This window comes from Aedes albopictus, chromosome 1, assembly GCF_035046485.1.
Source record: "Aedes albopictus strain Foshan chromosome 1, AalbF5, whole genome shotgun sequence".
Taxonomy (NCBI): Eukaryota; Metazoa; Arthropoda; class Insecta; order Diptera; family Culicidae; genus Aedes; species Aedes albopictus.
The window spans coordinates 2,709,720-2,726,604 of NC_085136.1; the positions used below are offsets into that span (position 1 = coordinate 2,709,720).

The 16,885-nt window shown below is 39.8% G+C and overlaps 1 protein-coding gene across 1 annotated transcript in view; it reads left to right on the forward strand.

Moving 5' to 3' along the window:
• Positions 1-7,622: 7,622 nt before the first annotated feature.
• The window catches only part of LOC109405232 (homeotic protein deformed), a 45,328-nt gene continuing 36,065 nt past the window's right edge, over positions 7,623-16,885 (forward strand). The window contains exon 1 of the mRNA XM_019678266.3: positions 7,623-8,694. Coding sequence (XP_019533811.2) covers positions 8,187-8,694 — 508 coding nt within the window. The 5' untranslated portion in view covers positions 7,623-8,186. The remainder of the gene's footprint in view (positions 8,695-16,885) is intronic.

The following is a 16,885-nucleotide window of genomic DNA, read 5'->3' on the forward strand; positions in this document are numbered from 1 at the left end:
CACTTCGATCAACAACATTCAAATCCCACCAGACAATAATCACGTAATCAACATTCCTTTCTCCCTCTCAGAACTGAACTTTGCACTTCAGCAAGGAAAGGGTAAATCCTCGGGCCCAGATGATATTGGCTACGCAATGTTGCAAAATCTTCCGGAGATAGGTAAACGTTGTCTTCTCAAACTTTTGAACAAGGAGTGGATAAACAATACTCTTCCTTCTGAATGGAGACATAGTCTGGTTATTCCCATACCAAAATCTAAAGGGCCTGCCAATGAACCAGACAGCTTCCGGCCAATATCGCTAACATGCTGTATTTCGAAGGTCCTAGAAAGAATGGTGAATCGCCGCTTGATACAGTATCTCAACGAAGGAAATTTTCTAGACCACCGACAGCACGCCTTCAGGCCCGGCCATGGAACGGGTACATATTTCGCCACTCTAGGCCAAGTGCTGGATGATGCCTTGAGAAATAACAGTCACGTAGAACTTGCTACACTAGACCTCGCAAAGGCATACAATCGGGCCTGGACACCTGCTATCATCCAAAAACTGGCGGAATGGGGTCTTTGTGGCAGTGTACTCCATTTCATAAAAAATTTTGTCTCCAATCGTTCATTTGAAGTACTTATCGGGAACCATCGTTCAGCAATAACCAAAGAAGAGACCGGAGTCCCACAAGGATCAGTAATTGCTGTCACGTTATTTTTGGTAGCAATGAATGGTATTTTCGAATCGTTGCCAAAAGACATTTACATCTTTGTGTATGCAGATGACGTAGTCCTTGTAGCTGTTGGGAAACATCCTGTTGCTCTAAGGAGGAAGCTTCAAGCAGCGGTAACCGCAGTTTCCAAATGGGCTGACTTGGCTGGCTTCCATTTGTCAGCTGAAAAAAGCGCCCGAACACACATCTGTCTAACAAATCACCGCCCACCGCGCAAAGCGGTCACCATTCACGGTATTGAAATTCCATTTAGAAAAACTGTGCGCATCCTTGGAGTTCGTATCGACCGCCGACTAACATTCATTGATCACTGTAAGGAAGTCAAAAAGGATTGCAGAACCAGGTTGAACCTGCTTAAGACTCTCTCAAAACAGCATGCGAGCAACAATCGCAACATTCGGCTCAGAATCTCTAGCGCAATTGTAGAGAGCAAACTTTTTTATGGGACAGAACTGACATGTAGATCTTCCGAAACGTTAACTAACACGCTAGCTCCTGTCTACAATAACGCCATCAGGATAGTGTCTGGCCTACTACCCTCCACTCCAGCGGATGCAGCCTGCATAGAAGTCGGTTCTCTTCCCTTCTTTTACAAGTTAGCTGCTGCTGTTAGTAGAAAAGCTGTTGGTTTTCTGGAAAACACTCGCAATTGCTGCACAAGGGTCTTCATCCTCGAAGAGGCTAACAGACTCTTAAGATCGGTAGCCAACCAGAGTCTCCCACCAGTTGCTGAGGTCCACTGGACTGGAGCGAGAAGTTGGCGATCTTCTCCCCCAAATTTGGACTTTTCCATAAAAAGACAGTTCAAGGCCGGTGACAACTCTGCAGCACTACGAACACACGTCGTTCAGCTTCTAGCTACCAAGTACCGATATCACACACAGCGATATTCTGACGGATCTAAAACTCACGAGTCTGTCGGAATCGGAATTGCCGGACAAGATGTCCAAATTCATCATAGCCTTCCACAAATCTACTCTATTTTTTCCGCAGAGGCTGTAGCTCTATTTGTTGCCACCTCACATCCCTCCGAAACTCCTATCGTAATCCTTACAGACTCCGCGAGTGCTATACTTGCCCTAAGTTCACCTTCTTCCCGACACCCTTGGATTCAAGCCATTCAAGCTATCTTGGACCACAGCAACAGCACCACCTTCGTTTGGGTCCCTGCCCACTGCGGCATTCCCGGAAACGAGGCGGCAGACAAACTTGCCTCACTGGGTAGGTCCAAAAGACGACACTTCACCAAGGAAATCCCGGGAGCAGATGTGAAAAAATGGATAAATAATACGGTTCGCTACGCCTGGTCACAAGAGTGGCATAGCAGAAGAGACGTCTTCATACGTAAAATCAAAGCAGACGTCGATAAATGGATCGATACAAAGAACATGAAGGACCAACGGGTCCTTTCACGCCTTCGAACTGGGCATACGAGAATTTCTCACAATATGACCAGTGGTTCAAATTTCCATAAGCACTGTGATTTCTGCGGACTAAGGAACTCTGTTGAACATGTTATTTGTGTCTGTCCAAAATTTGAAGACCTTCGCAATCATTACGACATCGGATCCATCCACGATGCCCTGAGAAATGATCCGGATAGGGAAGTATCACTGATTCGCTTCCTCAAGGACGCAGCATTGTACAGCGATATTTGACAACATCTCACGACCAGGGCCTCACGAATCCTAATGGAAATCAGCATCGAGTATTTTCGGACTTCTTCTTCAAATAGCTCAACTATGTAAATTAGGTTTAAATTCATGTAGTATACATTGTTAGCCTTAATATTTTAATGAGATGAACCAGCCAACGGCTGAAAATCTCATAAATAAAGTGAATTGAATTGAATGTAAAACCCCATACAAACTTCAAACGATCATGCCCAAATTTTGCACACTTATTTGTATCCTGAAATGGGATCAAAAAAGCTTTGATCTGATGGGATACCATTGAAATTTTCATTTTTCCATATAAACGATGACCCACTCTAATGACCATCCGTTTACAAAGCGAAAGTGTGACCACTGCACCACGGGCCCCGGGTAGTATACATTTTTGAGCATAAAATTATTAATGGCACCGTGGCCCTATTACACTTTTTACTCTTTACACTTCTTTATCTTCTTTTTTTTATACTTCTTATTGGCGTAACGTCCCTACTGGAACAAATACTGCTTGTCAGCTGTGTTCTATGTGTAACACTTCCGCAGTTATTAAATGAGAGCTTCTTCTACGAATAAAAATTTTGTATTTGATTTGTATTTGTAAATCGTGTATCGTGGCGGACATAGAGATACTCTGTGCGTAAAAAAGTTAAGGATATTTTAATCACGAGAGGCTCCCGGTCCAATTGGAAATCAAACCTGTCATCCGTGGCATAATCTTTGCTGAATACCTGTGCGTTTATCGCCTCGACTGTATTAGACCCGTTTTGGATGATTCACAGATAAATTTTGTTCACAACGCGATCTACAAACATCTATAGCTGCATTGAAAAATTACAATCCTTAAACGACTGCATCAATTTGGTTTCTATTTAGATCGCGAATAATCGATAAACCCAAAACTACTAAAAAGTCTACAGCTCCTTAAGATTTTGAATTTGCAATTATTTTCAGACAGCCACTCCCTCTATTATATGTGTCAATTTGGCATAAATGGTGCGAAAGACACTCTCATCTCTGCGCCATCTACCAATACTTACCACCATGCAGGCTGCAACGTGTGTTTATTGAATCCCCTAGCAGTGATGAGTTTGCAGTATGTTTTCTCAGATGCTGCAAATTAGGAATAACTGCTGCCAACTGACATACTTAACAACCAGGAGTCGCACAATGATTGCCATGCGGGGAGAGGAGAAGGGGGGGGGGGTTGTTTGCTACGAACATGTTAGAAAGCTTTGCATTGAAAGAGATAATAGTAGTTTACGCAACAAGGTGCAGAATGAAGATTTTTACAGCACGAGTTGTACACTTATCCAACGAGGCTTGCCGAGTTGGATAAGTACGACGAGTGCTGTAAAAATCGAGTTCTGCACCGAGATGCGTACAACGTTTTTTGCAATTTCATAAATTACCACTTGAGGATAGTTTTTAACAAAACTTTTTCATCAAACTGCACACTGATGTTCATAGCCATGTTTAAGAAAGTCTGATCATAGCAGGTTATACTGTGCAGTTGTCACAATTTTCCAAACCTGCGTCCAGAAAGCATCAAGAAGTTGATCAAAACTGAAAACAGTGCTGTAATGGTTCATTACGCAACGCAAATCAGTGCTGTAATGAACCATTACAGCACTGCTAATTCGGTGTGGGAAAGTAGGCCTTTTCCTGTCAGATTTGCGTGAGGAAAAACAGCCTATTACGATGAGAAATTGCAAAAAATATTATTATAATAACTGAAGTGTATTCTACGTGAATAACATAGCGATTTTTTTCATACAAAGAGTGATTTTCCAATAATAGAATAATACCTTACTTAGTGCTATGACGCAGTTTCTGTTATTCGTTCCTGCTCGGGTAAAAAAATAGTTTAGGATTAAAGTATTATGTATTCTTATTCTGAGGCATAACTACTTCGTGAGAAATCCACAATTTGCAGAATGTACGTCATATGCACTTTACATTAATATGTTGAATGGCAAAAAACAAAAAAAAAATTTTCTAACAACAAGTTTGTCACGACATTTTTTTAACGTGTGGCTCCATTCCCACAAACTTTCAATTGACTCTGAGAGGATGCTGAGAACCACTGGATGAGTTGGCGTGAAATTCGTCTATTGTATATTACTAGTTACTATTACTATTACTAGTTAGTATTATATTTTTAGAATGAGAAGTGCGAGCACAGGAGACTGCTTTTTGTGATCTCTGCATCTGTTGTAGGTGGCGAAAAGTGTACCCATTTTGACAGACGAACGGCAGAAACACTTCAGCATAAATTGTACGACTGTACTCGTGCCTGGATTCATTCCTTTGGGATATGGATCGACAAAAGGAACGTCGAGATAGTCGTTCTTGAAAATTCATGGTTTGTCGTTGACTGATTTTCTTTCAGCATGATTCAAATGCTGAATACAATAGTATCTTATGCATATCTGAACACAGCTTTTGAGTAAGACTTATGAAACTATTTCCTCAAAATATGACGGTAAAACTATTTCCTCAAGTATGACGGTTGAATAGCTTGTATGGGAAAACCGTATGTCAATAAGTTTGATGCACCCACATCTAATTATTTAATTTCTTTATTAAAGAGACCTTCAGGTCTTGGCTTGCCCGTCTCTGTGAAGGACCCACATTTGATTTTATTTTATATAATGCCATGATGATCTGGTCGAAATAAAAAAGAAACTACACCGTCCAGTGGAGAATTTTCCGTTTGACAAAAAGATTTCCTCGACTGGAGCGGGAATCAAACCCGCATTCCAAAGCTTACGAAACGCCTAGACGATTGACGACGCTGACCACACGGCCAAGCAACCCACTAAATCCAAGAACATTTGGGAAGTACCGTAAATTGATCTCCGGGTCGAAATTGATCAGACTTTTTTCTGTTACATAAAACATACTTGAAGTAGTTTCCTTACCCGTATCGTGCAGTTGGAATCTGATACGTAGTAATATTTATAAGGGAACTGTTTAAATCATACATTATCTAACAGAAAAACGTCTGATCAATTTCGACCCGGAGATCAATTTGACCCCGGTTTACGGTACTATAATGTTTCAAAGTTAGTATGGAAGTTCACATGGAAAGCATTGATTTTTTTTACATTTTTGATGTAATGCGATCTAATCACTAACCGAGAACATATCCTTGGATGTACAGAAAAACTTAATCGAAGACAGCAAAAGATCAAGTACTGACGATCAAAAGCGTGATATTGGTTTGATCGAGATAGCGACCACAGTACTGTAACAATAACAAAACTTTGTCCCTGGAATCCAACAAACAGCACAATTGAATATTTGAAGAGTTTCATCTTCAATAGTCCACTACCAATGGGTAGATTTTACCACATTGTGTTAATTGTTATATTCTAGGTATTGTTTACCCAAAAACAAGATTTTATTGATATGTATTCCAATTCCTTTGTACAATACTTATAATAAAAGCTCTTCCATTTGAGGCTAAGATGAAAATGTTCTATCGTGGGGTCTGGAACAATTTTTATTTTTTTCATGATTTTTTGAACAAATTTCCGAGAAATACCCATTTTTTAAGGCACTTTTCACTCGAGATTTATTAACAAAATAACTCTCTATAGAGCATTTCGCTCTTAGCACCAAATCTATATAGATAAAAATGTAATGGTGTTTGTATGTCACGAATAGGCTTTGAAACGGGTCAACAGATCGACAAATTTCTTTCACTGTTGCATTCGTGCAGGGCTCCGACGTGTTCGTACGGTAAAATAATTGCAAAATTCGACCGGGAAAGCAACAAAAACGGAAAAATTTGAAATTCCATTTTATGGGCCATTTTCTTCCAGAACTGAATGTTAAGAAACATAGTAGGCAGGCAATACGATGTTTGCCGGGACAGCTAGTAAAAGAATATATACAGGTCGGACTCGATTATCCGGAGTTGGGTTCTGGCGCTTGCCAAAACAATAACTCGCAAACGGAATGGTGTAAGAAGCTGACATTTTGACTGATAACTAATCGAAGTTGGCTTGACAAAATGTCAAAATTTCAACTTTATACAGCTCTCCGTTGCCTAGATATATGGTTGAGAAGCATCAGAATCTCACTCCGGATAATCGAGTCCGACCTGTACTTAGCTTTCATTTGGTGGGTGACCTCTGCTTTTTTTCTAATAATGTCACTAGTTTACATCATTTTTGAACTCGGTAAGCTGATGATCATTTTTAGTGTAGAATCATGCCCTGAGTTCGAAAACGTGAAGGAAAAAAATACAGTAGAGCGGACATTTTTTCGACTTTCCTTACAAGGCTGTTGATTTGAAATCGTTTTTTGTTCTATTTTTAAGCAAGGTTGCACCCTTCATACATCTCTTTTTCCGTAATCAATGCTCCGATTAAGCTAATATTTTTACTGTAACTGGCTAACATCGAATGTTTCAAATGTACGTTGAGAATGATTTTTTAAATGATTTTCTCCTTCTGAATAAAATACAAGTCTTCATCATTTTTAGGAAATTTTGCTGAAATTTAGGGAGATTATCTCAAATATCTCGAATCCCACTGATTTGATGCAAACATTATGTTCAGATGGTCGTAAGATATTACATTCAGCTTTCTATTTATGCAGAAAGATTGAAAATTCGTTGACTGCAACGCAAAATATTTGAATTTTAGAAAATTCCATATTTTTAAAAACTGTAGAGTTCGATTTTCAGGAAAAACTTAAAAACTGTTCTACTTAAAAGTTTTTGAAGCACGATCTTGATATCAGAACATATTTATGCATCAAAAATTTACGTCGTTGATAGAAGTTCATGATTTTCGATTTTTTTTGTAAACTAATGTATTCTGCTACTATAGACACCGTGAGTCAGCAGGGAATAACATTATTCACAGGTATCTGATCACTTTGCGGTCTCCGACGAAATGGTCGGCATATCCATTGATTTCCTTCTATATCATCCGTTACGTGGTTCAAGGCATATCCAAAAGAATCCACAGCAAAAAAAGGTTAAGGCTAATACAAGGGTTTCTTTTTACAGCTGTAACCAACTAATTGAATATATACATATACATAAAAGATAAAAACCACCAAGCCTTAGATAGACAATTATCAATCAAACCTTTAGTGTTCATGTAAACCACGCCTAACAAAAATGAACATAAACATAGCTAAACAAAATTTATTTGCGACAAACAATCGCAATACTTTTCGGTGAAACTATAGTCATAATGATCAATCTCTGGCATCACTGGTCACCACTTCACAGCTGTATGCGAGAGAATGTTTCGAAGCTCTCTTATTATTCTCTACTACTCTATCCTATACCGCTGTGTGGAAAAGAGATCGCAAAGCATGGAGGGCGGGGCTTGAGCTAAGACATACGAAACGCTCTGACTGCTTGCATGGTCAGCCAAATGTGAGAGAGAAAAGAACAAGTATAAATCATTTTCTTAAGAAAAATAAAATCAACACAACTCTTGTTTACCGTATCTCCTCAAATGCATAACAAAAGAGTTCGTCGATCGGTGTAGACGTGCGCGCGTTATCTGTGAAAGAATGAGGAGATTTAATTTGGGGTTGTTGGAAGTGGAATATGTGTAATACGTCACAAATGTGGATCTACGCATAAATGAATGAATGAGTGGTTTTAAATTGTGTCTCAATAAAATCGTAAAAGTGTTCGAAATACCCGTTATACCACACAATGCTGAAGTATAGTGATAAATGATAAATGAAGAGAAGATAATCCCAATCGTAGTGCTGAAAGTGCTGATGAAATATATCCAGTTATATTCATGAAATTTGGAAAATGAGTTCATTTCTAATGGGTTACCCGCACCACTTTCAATCAATGGGAATAAATATTGAGCCCAAGTTTCCACCAAGTGACGAATATAGTTTTCATAATGGTTATAATAATGTAAATGGTATTACACAAAACGGAAATGAATACTTACATCACCCAACGAGTGAACTAACACCGCATAGCTCTGGAGCCAACAATGGAAATAATTACAACAGTTATTCACATGGTATGAGTGGACATTATTACCACCATCACCATCATCACCACCATCATAATGGATACACGTCTCCGGTACAAATGCATCCGACAGCTTCGATACCCACGCCTGCAGCAATTGTACAACCTTCAACACCATCGAGCAGTTCAACGCCAAATGAAAGTAATGGATACGTGTCAAATACATATTATCCATCATATTACAATGGTAGTGGACATCAGCCTTTAATGGATGTTCCGCTACAATGTCCTGGAAGTGAAATTAGCAATACGGCTTTAGGATTACAAGAATTAGGTAATGTACTATTTTTCATGTTTCATGTAACAAAAATACAACATATTTCAAGTATTCAAAATCGAATTTACAGACAATTAAAGTCAAACTAGATTTTTAAATGCCATTATCTGTATTGACAGTAATACCCCCGACAGACGTGTGATACGAGTGTGATACACCTACAACAGTACTCACTGTCAAGAAAATTCTAACAATACTTGAACGGAGAGAATTATCAGTGTGGCACTCATTTCAAGCGCAATTGTACAGTGATTCCTGTATCACATGTGTCATGAATATAACCGAATATAATGCGTAATACACATACACATAGATTTCTTTGACGTTTGTTTGCATGAGTTTTAACTCATTTCTTGTTCACAACACATTTAATATGAGTCTCACGTATCTTTATCACATTGATATAATTTCTGTGATGGTTTTTTAATTTGTCTATTTCAACCCCTAAACCTTTCCGAAGCATGTAAAAAGTTATATTTGAGGGGCCCAGAATCAAAGGGGTGTAGTGACCTGAGCAAATATGTTGTGACCTGCATATCAAAAACTTCTTGAGATTTCAAGCTTTCAGGAACTTTTTTAATATTATTTTTATGATGATTAGAAAAATTACATGAAATCGTAAAAAATGAGTTGATTTCGAAACTCCATACATTTTGTATGGGATGAAAAATTGGTGAAAAACTTTAAACCTCATTTACTCGAAAGTGGGTTTTTGCCACTTACACCCCTTTGCTTCTAACCTCCTCATTTGTCCGTTCACAGGTGTTCTATTTTGATTTGTAAAAAAAAAATGAAAAAAAATAAACAAAAAACGCGTTGTCTCGTTAACCCTTATGTGGCCGACAAGGTACCCGGGTACCCAGCGCCCATTTAAAAAGCACGGTGTAGAAAAAAGAAAAAAGTGTCAGACGCATAACGGTTAAGCAATGTTTACACTTTTACTTTTTCCACAAGCGCCGTATTCACATAACTGTAAACCGTGTTCTACGCCTTTTGAACTGTCAATTTCCAAGATATAATGTATATCCAAATGGCTTTCTCGATGGGTAGGGTCTGGGACCATTTGGGCAGGAGCACCTATCTTGGGCACTTTCTGCTATAACTCAGTCAATTTTAAACCGATTGACTTGAATTTTTGAACATGGCTGGATACTGTGCGAATCTGATCGTGTCTTAAAAATCAAACCAATCGGTTCAAAATTGACTGAGTTATAGCAGCAAGTGTCCAAAATAGGTGCTCCTGCTCAAATAAGCCCAGACCCAATTCAATTTTATTGTTTTTTTTAACATGTAATTTAACATAAGCTAATTCTACACTTATATTAGCTAATTTTGCACCTTCATTTAAATATTCGTAATAGAAATGAACCTGACTATTGATCAGGGTTTAGATTGAAAAAGCGAATTAATTTTTGTTTTTACCAATATCAATGCAAAATAGCCGAAACACAGTTTAAAAGTACGCACGGTAAATAATCGACACGCTGATATAAACTGGTTGTCATTTGGATTCGCACTACTGTTTAACTCTCAGGCGGCGGTGCTAAAAAAATAGCCTCAGAAGACTGTGCCTACAAAACACCGTTACACTAATTTTTAGAAACATCATATCTTCTTCGTTTTAAACCCAAATGTATTTTTTTTATATTGCAGAAAACCTTGGGGTCTCAGCTTTCATAATAATTTTTCAAACATAGTCGTAGCGAGGAAAAACGATAAAAAGGGGCTCTTCAAAGAGGGGCACCTCCTTAAAAACAGCGTTACACTAATTCAAATGCTCATATCTTTGCTGTTAATCCAAATAATTACAATTTTCTTCCATCATTGGAAACCGCCAACACTCACCTTGCTAGAAAAAATATCGAACATAGTCGTAGCAAGGATAAGGGCAAATGGGGGGCACCCCATTTATGTGTTCGCCAAACATATAAAAAAATATATCAGCCCCATTTTGCAAACAAATCATGGTTTTCTTTCACGGTTAGAATCTTCAGGTGAGGTACTTCCAAGAAAAAATGCAAATCATGGGCGGAGCTAGGAAAAACAGTAATAAGGGGCAATTCTTTCAAAATCGTCCAAAAATTTCAAAAAAATCATATCTTGATCATAAAGTAACAAATAATCAATTTTTTTGCGCCAATTAGAAGCTAAGAATCTTGCATTATCGAGAAAAATATCACACATAGGCGTAGCCAGTGATATGGTCTCGCAAGGGGCACAAAAATTGAGTTCTCAAATCAGTACACATAATCAATATTCCATACTAATTTCTCAGTCATCAAATCTAAATTTATTCTTTTTTTTACCACTGTAAGCCACCAGAACCCACCTTGAAAGGATTAGGCATAGTCGTAGTAAGGAAATAATAAAGGGGAGGGGGCAGAAAGGTGACTTTAAATATTTTTCAAAAGTTGCCGCTTTGCAGGTAAACAATGTCCTTCTTTCACGATAAGCATCTTGAGACGATGAACTTTATAAGAAAAATAATACAGTACATAGGCGGAGCTAGGGAAATAGTAATGAGGGGCAGCATCTAGAAAAATATACACAAATTTTAGGAAGCAATAGCTCAACAAATTCTCATTTTCCTTCACAAATAAAATATTGGGAATCTTTCTTTATTGGAAAAAAATATCACACATAGTCGTAGGGGGGCGGGGGGGCATTCATAAACCACGTAGACTTGTTGGGGGGAGGGGGAGGGTCTGGCCAAAGTCTACGCTCCATACAAATTTCAAATTTTTTGTATGGACAAAAGTCTACGAGGGGGGAGGGGGATCTGAGATTGCCAAATTTTGGTCTACGTGGTTTATGAACAGCCCCTAGTCAGTAACATGGGTTCATACGGAACATTTAATTTTAAATGGAAACATTTAGTGGCTACGCAGTCTTTATTCTTAAAACGGGTTTATTGTTTGCCCAACGTTTCGGCACTTAGGGATGGTGCCTTCATCAGGGGGAAAATAATGTTCTCGCTTTGTCTCTAGTGTTTCGGCTAACTTTAACTGTCTTGATTTTAGTTTTTTGGTACATGACTGAGTAACACTTGGTGAACCTACGTGGACTTTTTACTAATTTTAAAATCAATTTACTAACATGGACTATTTATTTTTCTATTACCAAATGATCTTCTAAAAATGGGAGGGAAGCTAGTTTTAGGTGTTCCAAAAACCTTTTTATTTCTTTCACAAGTCCTTATGCTCATTTTCGTGTTCAGCAGGAATCGCTCAAGATATTTCTCGATGAGTACTGGTAGAATGGAATATCATTTGAATCATTTCTTAACAACTGCGTACTGCGATGCAAGAAAAACGGTTTCTTAGGAAATACAGGCAATGAATTTCCTATAGGATAGGCCCATATATTCCTACTGAACTGTAAATAGCGTTTTGGTAAAAAAACATTAAAATAACACAAAAAATAGACGAAGTTTAGAAAATAGTAATAAGGGGCAACCAATTAAATCAATTACGGAAGACATAAACAATGAAAAAAAGTTCAAAATTAAAAAAAAAATCTTTAAAACTCTTCCAGCAATCCTTACTAGGATTTCTCTAAAAACACCTTCTATGAAATCTCCTGAAGTTCTAGGAATTCCTCCAGAAATTTCTTCAAGAACTGTTTGTCGGATCATTAAATGCAATATTCCATGGATTATTCCAGAAGTTCCTCAAGTGATTTCTCCAGGAACATCTTCAGAGATTTTATCCAGAAATTTCAGCTGTGATCCGTCAAGCAATTGCAACTGTGGTTCTACCAGCAATTCATTCTAGGACTCCTCCAGAAATTCTTACTGTAATACCTCCAGGAGGTCTCCAAAAGTTTTCTCGTGGGATTTCTTCAGGATTTTTTTTCTAGGATTATGCATGGCAATATTGCGGACATTTTTATAGAAGTTCCTTCAGTGAATTGTCTAAAAATTAATTCAGAGATTTTATCCAGGGATTCCTTCAGTTATTTATCATGGGATTTCTCCAGGAACTCCCCGTGGCCTTCCTCCAGAAATTCCAGCAGGGATTCCTCACGTACTATTCCTGCGGTTCTTCCAACTATTCTTGCTTAGACTCCTCCAGAAATTCTAGCTGTGGTTATTCAGAAATTCTACAAGGGGTTCCTCTAGAGCTTTCTTGCTGTGATCCTTCCGGGCAATCTTCCTGGAATTCTTCAAAAAATTGCTTCGGTTGGGGATTTCTTCAAGGATTCATCCAAGAAATCATCCAGAGATTTTATCCAAGAATTATTTCAGTTATTTATTCTAACTACCGTGCCTCTAAGAATGATTTTATTGATTGCTTTAGGCATTTATCCTGGCATTCTTGATGGAATTTTCCCGGGAAATCTTCCTGAGTTTTTTTCAGAAACTTCTCCTGTGATTCCATCAGGGCCTTGGGCCTTCTTTGTGGATTCTTTCAGAATACCTCTACGAGTTCTTTCAGGGACTTCTCGAAATATTTCTGCAGGTATTTCTTCAAGAAATTTTTCTTTTGATTTTCCAGACATTCCTGATGGGATTTCTTTAGAAATTTCAGAATGGTTTCCTCCAGTTATCCCTAGGATTACTGTTGAAATTTCTACAATGGTACATTCCAGAATCCTTCTAAGATTTCCTACAGTGATTTTTCCAAAGATTCTTCCAGAAGTTCATTCAGTGATTCCTCCAGATTTTTTTATCCAAAAGATTTTATCCAAAGATTTTCCCATAAATTTCTCATAGTATTCCTCCAGGATCTCCTCTTGGCCTCAAGCAATTCCAGCTGGATTTCACAAGCAATTTCTGCTGTGGTTCTTCCAGCAATTTTTTCCATGACTCATCCAGAAATTCTTACTATAATACCTCGTGGCATTATTCTAGGGATTCTCCTAAGAATTTCTCCTGGGATTTATCCCAAAAATCTCTTGTTGGGATGATTTAACGCAATCATTATAGGATTCTGAAATCTCTTGAAGAAGTATTTCGGGAGATAATAAGTCTTTGAAATCCCATCCAAAATGGCTGGAGGAATGCTAAAAAAAGTTCCTTGAATATATGCCAAGAGGATTGCCCTACTGGAGGAATCGGTAGAGGTGTTCTGGAGAAATCCATGGAGGAGTCCCTGAAGGAATCGTTGGAGATTTTTTTCGAGGAGTTGCAGGAAGATTGCTCGAAATAATCCAGCTAGAATCCTAGCATTCTATGCCAGGATGGGAATTCCATACACCAGTATAATGTATTTCGAAAGCCGATGTATGAAGTGTCGCATGACAGCATTGAATCATTTTCAAAACATGGCCCTGGAAACATGATTCCGGAAAATCCAAAAATATCCAAATATATTCATATGCTACAAATTTCAAAATCATATGTTCATCTTCGAAAAATGGATCGCGGAACCACCAGCCCGGATTTTCGTGAAATCCGCATATTGATTCCAAAATAGACAAATTATTTTGAATATCACAAAAATAGCTCAGAATGATATATCATAAAATATCAAGAAAGAGGTGTCGTATGGGGTACTGAATTATATTAAAAAATTGACCCGGAACTGGTTCCTCGAAACATCCGTAAAACTGGTTCCAAGGCACTTAAGTGACCGGGATGAAATTTCAGACATATTATTCTATCATTCTAGTTCAATTACGTCTGAAAACTAAACTTTTTTCATATCGAAATTCACTTTTGCCAATATGGACAATTCCAATGACCCATTTTCATTCCGGAATAACTCCGGGACCAGGTGTTCAATCCAAAAATCCCTATCAAATCCCTAAATTTGAAGGATATGCACTTCTTGTGGTAAAATTTGGTTGAAGAATATTGAAAAACAAAAAGTTATCGCGAAAAGAGTGTTTTTTCGAACTCTTCTTAGGGGGTTTTAATAAAATCGAACGAAAATTTGACAATCTATTTCAGAGATTCCATAAGAATTTGTCCAGGGATGTTTAATGGAAATCCATCGATGATGCCCTCATCCTTTCATGGATCCCTAGGTACTCCTTTGGAAATTTCTCCAGAGACTTTTCCGAGAATTACTCTAGAAATTCCGTCGGAAATTTTTGTAAGCAATCCTGTGGGAATTCCTCAAACGACTCAATCAGGTCTTCCATCAAGGTTCCTTATGAAATTCCTCTATGCATTCTGTTCGCGCCAACGCGAATATTTTGCCCCTAGTTTCCCTATCACACGCCACGTCGTTCATCTGCCCATTCAGCCATCTCTTCCCGCCGAACGACGACATGATTGATCATGTCCGAAACCATTAACCGTCCTCGTGATCTATGTGCCAGCATTAACCATCATCATCAAAGCCCGAACCAATCAGCTTCTTATGTTCAAGGAATTTTCCTCCATCACTAAGACCGTCGCCGTCATGCATCCTTTTCCTTCCATCTCATCTCCATCGCTCGACGCCGCCACCGCACAACAGTCTACAGTCAAGTTTCAACCGCCGCCAAGTGAAGTTCAGATTCGACCCCGATCACGATTAATTGAACCGAAAACGAAATACAATTCTAGTAGTTAAGTTTTAGTAAACAAACAACGCGTGTTTTCTTCACCAGTGCAATCAAGGGATATTACAGTCCACCCTCTAATCGAGCTACCGGTCCCGAATCCGTCCATCCCGCAAAATCCCTGTTCCACGACGGAACATATGGTCCAATCGAACCGGATCGATCCTGTGCCGTGAGAAGCTGCAGTCGCAGCTGTGTTGTCGTCCATCAGCCGATGGGACAATACCGTCCGATTGTTGTCGCTGAAAGTAAACAGTATTTCTACCGAGAGAAATGCTGTCGTTCCCGCCTCAATAGCTCGACCCGAAATCACAGACAAACCGACTTTTCCGTGACATGCATTGGCGAAGTTGGTTTTTCCGAAAAATGTGAAATGTTGTGACAGTAAAAGTCCGATTTGAAATCCATTCCGAAAGTGAGTCACGCGCGTGTGAAGTGATTTCCACTACGAAAAATGGCCGATGTTGCACGACTGTTCGCCCAACGCAACCTCGTCGAGGAGGAATTGAGAAAGCTAAAGAGGAAGATTTGTGAAGATGGTGTTCTTCAGCCGAGTTTGGCACGAAGAATGCTGTACGAAAAACAACTCCAGTGCCACTACAGGGAGTATCGACGAGTGTGTTTCGAGCTTTTGTCCACGCTTCCACCCGAGAGGCACGATGAGCTCGACAAGGATGCCTCGCATTTTGAGGAGATTTACACGGATGCATGTGTACTGGTGGAAAAGTTGTTCTATTCCTTCCCGTCTACCGGTGACATGCATCAAAACGACAGAACATCATCCAGCTGCTTCACTGCGACGACTGCGCCACGCTGGCGTACCCCTCCAATCCGAAGCCGAACAACGACACCAACGACGGAACAGCCCGTTCCGATTCCCACTGTGAACGAAACGCCACGCACGTCATTTCTGAGCAAAATCAAGGTGAGTACGATTTTCGCAGACCCAATCCAGAACGAGAAGCCGCCACACGATGAAGATTCCACGAAGAACATCAATCCACCGACGAGCCAGATGTATTCACGTGTCGGCAACGAGCCGACCGAGTTCGTCAACAGAAACACCGAAGACTCGAATACGATGACGATTCCGATGCCAACCGGACTCGGTCCGGTACTGATGCCGTTTCGCCCGCCTCCTGGATTCCATCCGACGCCTAAGCAGAACCCGATGCCAACCGGAATGCCTCCGGTGTCCCATTATTCGACCGGTTGCTCTCCGGTACCACAGCCGCTCCAGTGTACGAGCGGTTCTCAACCGGTATCCCAGCCTCTTCAATCAACGACCGGTTCCCTGCCGGTATTTCATCCGCTCCAGTCCAAGTCCGACTCTCTTCCGACATGGAAGCAGTCCCGATGCGTAACCGGATCTTGTCCGGTGCCCCAGATCCCGCATGTGACTGAATCCTTTTCGACGTCGAAGCTTCCAACCCCGATGACCGGATTGCGTCCGGTGCAAGAGCAGTACCCGTGTGCTGACGAATCAAATCCGAAGCGACCCGATGTAGCCGGAATTCCTCCGGTGTTGAAGCCGTTCCTGTCGACAGTCGAAGCTTCGCCGGTGACTACGCCGGCCCTGATGTCTATCGGTGCCAACCCAGTGAAGAAGTCAACCACTACGTTTTTCGACGCCCGTTCGGCGACCAAGCCGACCACGATGTCCGCCGGTTCCCCTCCGGTGGTCAAGACGATCTCA